The sequence below is a fragment of the Tupaia chinensis genome, unplaced genomic scaffold, assembly GCF_000334495.1.
Source record: "Tupaia chinensis unplaced genomic scaffold, TupChi_1.0 Scaffold000002_1, whole genome shotgun sequence".
In the NCBI taxonomy this organism is placed as follows: domain Eukaryota; kingdom Metazoa; phylum Chordata; class Mammalia; order Scandentia; family Tupaiidae; genus Tupaia; species Tupaia belangeri.
In genome coordinates this window covers 3,191,963-3,199,909 of record NW_006159428.1, presented here as the reverse complement: position 1 = coordinate 3,199,909, position 7,947 = coordinate 3,191,963, and the positions used below count along the sequence as shown (strand labels likewise).

General features: G+C 35.7%; 1 protein-coding gene across 2 annotated transcripts in view; it reads left to right on the top strand.

The window, feature by feature from the left end:
• The window catches only part of FAM174A (family with sequence similarity 174 member A), a 58,020-nt gene that overhangs the window by 28,292 nt on the left and 21,781 nt on the right, over positions 1 to 7,947 (top strand). Inside the window, exon 2 of one of the 2 annotated variants that reach the window (XM_006139791.3) lies at positions 6,746 to 6,880. In XM_006139791.3, coding sequence (XP_006139853.1) covers positions 6,746 to 6,880 — 135 coding nt within the window. Of the gene's footprint in view, positions 1 to 6,745; positions 6,885 to 7,947 lie in introns of those variants that run through there. The other variant, XM_006139792.3, reaches the window with a different exon arrangement.

Genomic DNA, 7,947 nt, shown 5'->3' with positions numbered 1-7,947 from the left:
AGCACACCCGCCCGATAGGGAAAATTTTTCCAAAAAAAAAAAAAAAAAGGAGAACATGTAGGTATGTGCTGTAGAAGTCAGTAACAGGGGTTTGTGACCTAGCCAGATAGAGCTGAAACTGCTTCTCTAAGGAAGATGTACTTGAGCTGACAGCAGAAAGAGGAATAGTCATTAACACGGAATACTATGGTAGTAAGGCCAGTTGCACAGGGAAAATGGCCATTATAAAGGACAGAGAAGTCTGTGTGGTGGAGGGCACAAAGGGAGGTGGACATCAAACAAAGAACAAGATGTGGCTGGAGATAGTCACATAATCCTCCTGTGCTCATCTTTACAGGCCATCTCACAAACTCTTACTTAAGGCTGATTGATGGGAAACCAGTGAAGGTTTTAATAGATTAAGGAGACATCAGTGAGTGACCAACATAGACAGAGATAGTGAGTTATTTAAATAATCGGGAAGAGATGAGAACAGTGGTATGGTGGAGCCATATAAAAGAATCTCAACACTTCTCAGGACGTACGCTCATTAGGATCTGGAGTTGCAGCAGCCACGGAGGTGTTCTTATCAGACCCGCTCTCAAGAGAGCCTCCTGTGTGAAGCATGACAGCCTTCAGCTGCCACAGCTTTTGATCCCTTACAGTCTCCACGCCAGGACCATCCTTCCTAGGACTTTTCTCAATCCACAACTCAGAGCCTGGCCATCTTGACTGATACAGGACTCCTCTAGCGGGTAGCTTTTATCTGCAGAATGCCACGGGCATGATCAAGACCCTTTCAGAAGTTCACTGCAAAAAAAAAAAAAAAGTTCACTGCAGGCTGCCATTCTTTTCTCTCCATCTTCCTCAGTGTCAAACCTGAATCACCCTCTGCTGGATCTCCTCGCTTTCTTTACAGTTTCCTTCATTTTTCCCAAGCCTTTCCACTAATACATTTCTTATGCTCTGTATTTTTTAGAACTAATGTAAGAATGTACCACAAATGTGGTGACTTACCATAAATGTATTGTCTTTCCCTTCTGGAGATTAGAATTCTAGGATCAAGGTACTAGCAGGGTTAGTTCCTTCTGAGGGCTGTGAGGGAAGGATCTGTTTAGGCCTCTCTCATGTTCACAAAGCATTCTGCCTATAGCCATGTCTGTCTCCAAACTGCCCCCTTTTATAAATCATGTTGGATTAGGGCTCACCTTAATGATCCCATTTTAACTTGATTACCTTTAGGAAGACCATCTCCAAATAAGGTCACATTCTGTAGTACTGATGGTTAGAACTTGCAATATATACATTTTTGGACACAGATTTTTTTTTTACCATAGTTCAACCCACAACATGCACTAATCCCTTATCAATATCTGTTTCTTGAAAACAAACTGATAATGGTAGATTGGATTATGGGACTAAAAGATCAAAATGAGAGAGAGAAGTGAAAGCACAGCAGTTAAGCCCTGTGCAGAGAAGTCCCAATTCCACGTTTCTAATTAGAGTTCAGGTATCTGTTTTGGAGGCTTAGAAAAACTTGCTGGGGGTGCTGGCAGGTGGCATGGTGGTTAAGGGTGCTGGACCCTCACATGGCTGACCGTGGTTCAAGTCCTGGACCAGGTGGCTTGCTTTCTTACTCGCTCTCTGTCTCTCTCCCCCCCCCTCTCTGGTCACAATAAAATAAATAAATAAAGTTAAATAAAAATAATTCTTAAAAAATAAAAAGAAAAGAAAAACCTGCTGGGCATGCACATTCATGCACAAGATCCTAAGGATGGAAAATTGCAGAAGAATCACAGCATAACCAGGGCCCACTGCAGGAAGTTTTTCTGTCTCTGCTTCTTGTGCATGTGCACATTTTCACTGGTTTAAAAAATAAGCCAAAGCATTTTTACTGTGTCATATATCCATTGGGGTTGGATATCCTGATGAAAATCATAGTGAACTCAGACTGTGGCTCACTAATTTTTACTTGCTTCCATCACAATGGCAAAAATTTAGTTTCAAATTCATACTTGGTTACTAATTGGTCAGACTGCTGGTGACTTTTGCTAAAAATATTCTGTATCTCAGGACCAGCAGATGATGTAATGGTTACATTGCTGGACTCCCATTTAGTTGACTGTGCTTCGGGTTTCAAACCCAGCAGCTTAAAACTCAGGGCGGGCATGTATGCTTGCATACTCAAAATCCGGAGAGGAGAATGAAGGAGAAGAGATCATGGAGTATCCATTCCATCAGGAGGGTTTGATTTCTTGTTTTCTGTCTCTGTCTCTCTGGCAAGCATAAGCACCCCATAGCAATATCTCTCATTAAAAAAAAAAAATATTGTGGGGACCAGCAGTTAGCGTAATGGCTATGTCATTGGACTTCCATGTAGTCGACCGTGGTTCGCGTCCCAGACCTGGTAGCTTAAAACTCACGCCAGGCACGTGTGTGTGCGTGCCCAAGATCCCGAGAGGAGAATGGAGGAGAAGGGATTGCGGCGTGGCCATCCCCCCTGGGGGGTGATTTCTCGCTTTCTGTCTCTGTCTCTCTCTGTCTGGCGAGCGCACACACCCTATAGCAAAAACCTCTCCAATAAATAAATAAATAAATATTGTGTATCAATAGTCATACATTGATATATTAAGATTTACCTTGTTGTATTATATCTAACTCCATGGGAGTGTGTGTGTATGTGTGTGTGTTCAATAATGTATTCTTTAATCTAGTTTGAATGTATTATTGAAGAAATTAAAGAATAATATTACTTGTAGCATTCTGTATATAATACATACCCTGCAAACATTTAAGTAGTAGAAAACAACAGAGAATAAGAGGTATTAATCACATCAGGTGGATACAGCAAGTTACATTGTAGAGTAGTAAAATGAAATGGAGTTTTATTCTGTTGTTTTTATCTTATATGGCATGATACATATTTACATAAAATTGTATCAAGCTTACCTTAGTAGTTTAGTTTTATTTTGATATTATAACTTAAACATGTTATAGAATAGAAATCATTTTTACCAACCTGAATATAATGGGACATTTGGGAATCTGCATCTGTATTAAGGTAGCTGTTTTGAGTATCTAGAAGGGATATCTGATCAGCTCACTCACCTGTGCATGCCAGGTGATCACTTAGTATAATTCAACATAAGTAACCATGGTAGCTTTTTTCTTTTGCTTTCTCAAGCTGCTATAGTTCCTGCTCTGCACATTGTAAATAAATTCTCTATTTTTATATTCATTAGGAGCCCACAAAATTCATTTTCATATTTCAGTATCCACTTTTGGTGTCTACTAGAAAAGTAAGCATATTTGTGGGCATACATATGTAATTATCATTGTGCATATAGACAGACTTTTGTGTCATGATCTTAAAATGTTCTTTTGAAAGAAAAGAAACATTATTAAAATTGCATGGATTTTAAAGCCCCTTACTCCTACGTAAAAGTAATGTGCCAGGCATATTAAAAGATAAACGTAGCCTTTCTACTTAAAATTTAAGTATATTTTTATATGTATTGTATTATACAATGTTTTCTAAGCATTTTTAAATAAACAATTCTATGAATCAGCTCAATTACTTTAAAGCTTTATAATTGTTTTTTTACCTCAAGAAAAATTATCACATATAATAATATTTGTGTTCACTATATTTGATATTTTTATAGTCAAATAGTTATCAAAACCATGTAGTCATCCTCACTGCCTGTATCTTTGAACTGAGAAAAGGCATTTTTAGGGAAATACATTCCAAGCTTAAATTCTATTAGCTTATAAACAATTTTCTTTTATTTGACTCATTCTCATATGAATACATATACTAAAATAGTACATTTATTTAAGTTGAATTGCATTCCCTGTTTATGTAGTGTATAACAATATCTCACCTCTTGTGAATGAAATAGGTATTTTTTAGGAGCTTGAATTCATGTTTCAAATATATATTTACATACATGATTAAATTAAAGTTATAATAAATAATAAAATGCTCAAACTAATATCTTCAGATGCATATATACAGATAGGGAAAATATTGTTATTGGACAGATTAGCTTGGCCTAATCACTGAAAGATTAGGAAGTTTTTCAGAGTATAATGAAGACATTGGGGGAGTAGAGAAGCGCATCAGCTGAGATAAATTTTAAAAGCCCTTAGCTCTGTGTTTATGTCATTCTGCTTTAAGACTTGCTAATGTATCCTGTGACCAGCAATAACCAAGTTATTGACATATTGACTATTTGATGTATATGACCTGAAAGAATCTATTTACAAAAACTATTTCACATAACATTAAATTCTTTCCATTGACTGAAAATGTCAGAATGTTTGGGAAGTCATAAGGTTTAGAAAATTGAATAAAACTGACAAAGGGGAAGTAATAACTCTTGATACTCTTGACTCATGTCAAAGAGTCATGTTTTCACTCACTCTCGTGCACTTACTTTTTTAAATCAAATAGAGGCATGCAAATATTATTAAATTATATGGTTCAAAAGGTCCCCTGTGTTTTTCTACTATATATACACACACATACACATACACACACACACATATGTATATATACTTAAAGGTTTATAAACAAAAAAAATTAAGATGTATATATGACAAAGTCTATATGTTACCCACAGAGCCTAAAATACTATCTGATTCTTTATAGAATAATTTAGACCTCTAGCTGCATGTTATGTGTGGGCATGTGCACCCACCCACCTACTTAAATGCACACACATACACATATCCATATTAATTTAGGATTAAACATATTTCTCACTATTAACAAAAAGACTTACTTATACTTCATACCGCTCCATCTTTGTTAGTTCTAATTATAAACTCTTTTGTTGGTTACGTTTATAACTTTAAGTACATTAAATATATTTAAACCTCTGTTTCCTTATTTCATCACCTCGAGTAGGTATATATTAATAGATCTATAGGCAGTTGTTGGTGGAAACTGGTTTTTGTCAAGACTTTCTAATATTTTATAAATTTTGATCACTGAGACCAGGCACTTTTCACCATAGGTTAGTTAATACCTTATACTTAGTAAGATTCAAATATTTGTTGAATGTATGTGTGTATGTTTGTTTTATGGGACAGTTTGTCTTCCAGAGTCCCTACTGTCCTATTTGAAGAGCCTTCTTATTGCTCTTTACAGAAGAGCAGTTAGTGGTGTAATCTCAGTATTTATCACATTTATTACATCAAGCAAATTCGAATCAATTTAAGTAGATCGAATTTTATTTATGATTGCTTGCTGAAATAAATTCTATTTTCTTTTTAAATGCCAAAAATTTGTCCATAAAATATATTTTCCTCTGTATGGAGTTGAAGTTATTGCATTGGAGGTGATTTATACAGGGTTATGGTTTTGTGTCAGTGAAATAGCAATAACTCAGACCCTCAAAATAATTCAAGGAATATTTTACTTGGTTAGACACTGTCCTAGAAAGTGGTTATACAGTGTTGAATAAGTGAGCATGGAGCTCCCCTCATAGAGCTTAGTGTGATAGCCAAGAATAAATTCCCATGTAAACATACACATAAGCTCATATGAATAGAAATTGAGATAAACGATTTGAAGGAAAAGAAAAAGAGATTTAAAAGAATAACAAGACATAAGTCTCTAAATCATGATACCATTTTATATATACAACTGATAATTATTCATGTTTAGTACCCAAAACTTTTTCCATCCCTCTAAAGCACTGGTTCTCAAACTTTAGCATGCATAAGAATCACAGGAAGTGTTTGTTTAAAGACAGGTTTCTGGTCCCCACATTCAGCATCATTCACTGTGTTGGAAGTGAAGATTTACATTTCTTAAAATTTTCTAGGTGACTGTTTCTGCTGATCCAGAGAACCACACTTCAAGAATCATTGATATAAGATAGTAGCTCTCAGCACATTGGAAATCACTTATAGAACTTTAAATGTTGATGCTAAGTTCTTATCACTGAAAATTGTAATTTAATTATGGACTGAGACTAGGACTTTTTAAAGTAGTCTAATTGAGGTACAGCCAGAATTGTGAGCCACCAATCTAGAATTTGAGTTTGCCTTTGCTTGTAGTTTCATGGTGGGATCCATAATTTCTAATTCTACACTCTATTAAGAAGATATGGAGGAGGTCAATGAAGGCTGGATTGGGCATCAGTAAAGATAAGATATCTGAACTAAAGCTTAAAGGATTATATGTCCATACTATCATTTGACAGAGAATGGGGTATGTCAACAGTGGAAACTGATGGTACACAGACACGAGGGAGGTTTTGTTTTGTTTTGTTTTTATAGATTTTTGCTATAAGACATGTGCACTCTCCAGGACACAGTGAGAGAGAGAGAGAGAGAGAGAGAGAGCATGATAGATCACCCTCTCCCCGCCCCCCCCGCCCAGGGAGAATGGTCACATTGTAATCCTTTCTCTTCTATTCTCCCCAGGACTTTGGGCACACACACACACACACACTTGGCATGTGTTTTAAGCTGATGGTTCCTGGACTCAAATGGTGGTCGACTACATGGGAGTCCAGCGATGTAACCATTATGCTATCAGCAGGTCTCAACGAGGGATGCTTTTTTTAATATGCATTATAAGTAATCTTAGGTAGTAAATTAGCTGCAGACCTGAAATGCAACCATTCTCTTATTGAGTACTTCCTATGTCATAAACAGGAAAACATTATTTTAATTTGCAAATAAAAATAAAATAAGGATCATGTATACCATACTAAAACAATTTTTATTCCTTATTTGTTTTATTTAATAGGATGAGAAGAAGAAACCGAAAGACTAGGAGATACGGAGTTTTGGACACTAACATAGAGAACATGGAATTGACACCTTTAGAACAAGATGATGAGGATGATGACAACACATTGTTTGATGCCAATCATCCTCGAAGGTAAGTATTCAGTGGTTTAATTCCAAGAGTCATGAAGCAAGTATTTGCAAAGTAAATTGAAGAAGTAAACTGTCATTTAATAGTTTTTATTTTAACATATATTTTTAAGTTCAGTATAATGAATTTCTTTGTCCAGTAGCTCATATAACACATTGCTTTGCTGAAACAGACATAAATAATAGAATACCGTCTCCCAAAGAAATATTTAAGGTGGATCTCTTTGCAGAGCTTTGTTTTTTAACTTCATTAATATATATATTAACTCTGCACATGTGTGTGAGGTATTTACTAAACTTGATTTTCCTTTCATATTCTGAAAATATTTTGTTTTAAGTGTGGATTTTTGTACTTGTAAACAGTACTTCCTGGAAGAATTGTGGGGTTTACAGTTTGTGACCTGGTAGTGTAACTATAATATCGATACGTAGATCTAGTGTCACTAGTAGTTAAGACCTTTCCTAACATGTTTGGATAAATGAAATTACATGAATATAGAATTAGTTTCCATGCAAACAAATGGGGAAAATTAGAGTTCAGAATCAGACATAAATGCAAAAAGTACAGAAATCTTGGGATACAAAAGTCAGGAAGTGAGGGGTGCCAACTCTATGGCACAGAGGTAATGTGCTCCTCGAGAGAAACTGGAACTCACATGGGTACCATGCCATTAAGTCGGAGTCCCTAATATGGTCGTTCTGAAACACATGGGACACACGCGCAAATGTAAAGATCCAGTGAGTGGAGAACTGGAGGAAGGGGATCGTGGCACCCTGTAGAGGGTGTAGAGGGTACGCATCCCTCCCTCTCTTTCTCTCTCACTTATTGTCACAAATGTGCACATATGCTCTATTATAAATAAATAAGGGGAAATGGATAAAGGTTTTCCCTTGTTACAAAAAAAATTTTAAAAAAAGACTCAACAAAAATTGAGTTCTTAAAACCATAGATATTTACATACAAATATACATATATCATTGTAATTTATTTTAAGTAAAAACATATTTATAAAATGTCAGTAATAGAGTTATAATAGTATTACAGGCTGGGGAGGCAAACATGAATAAAAG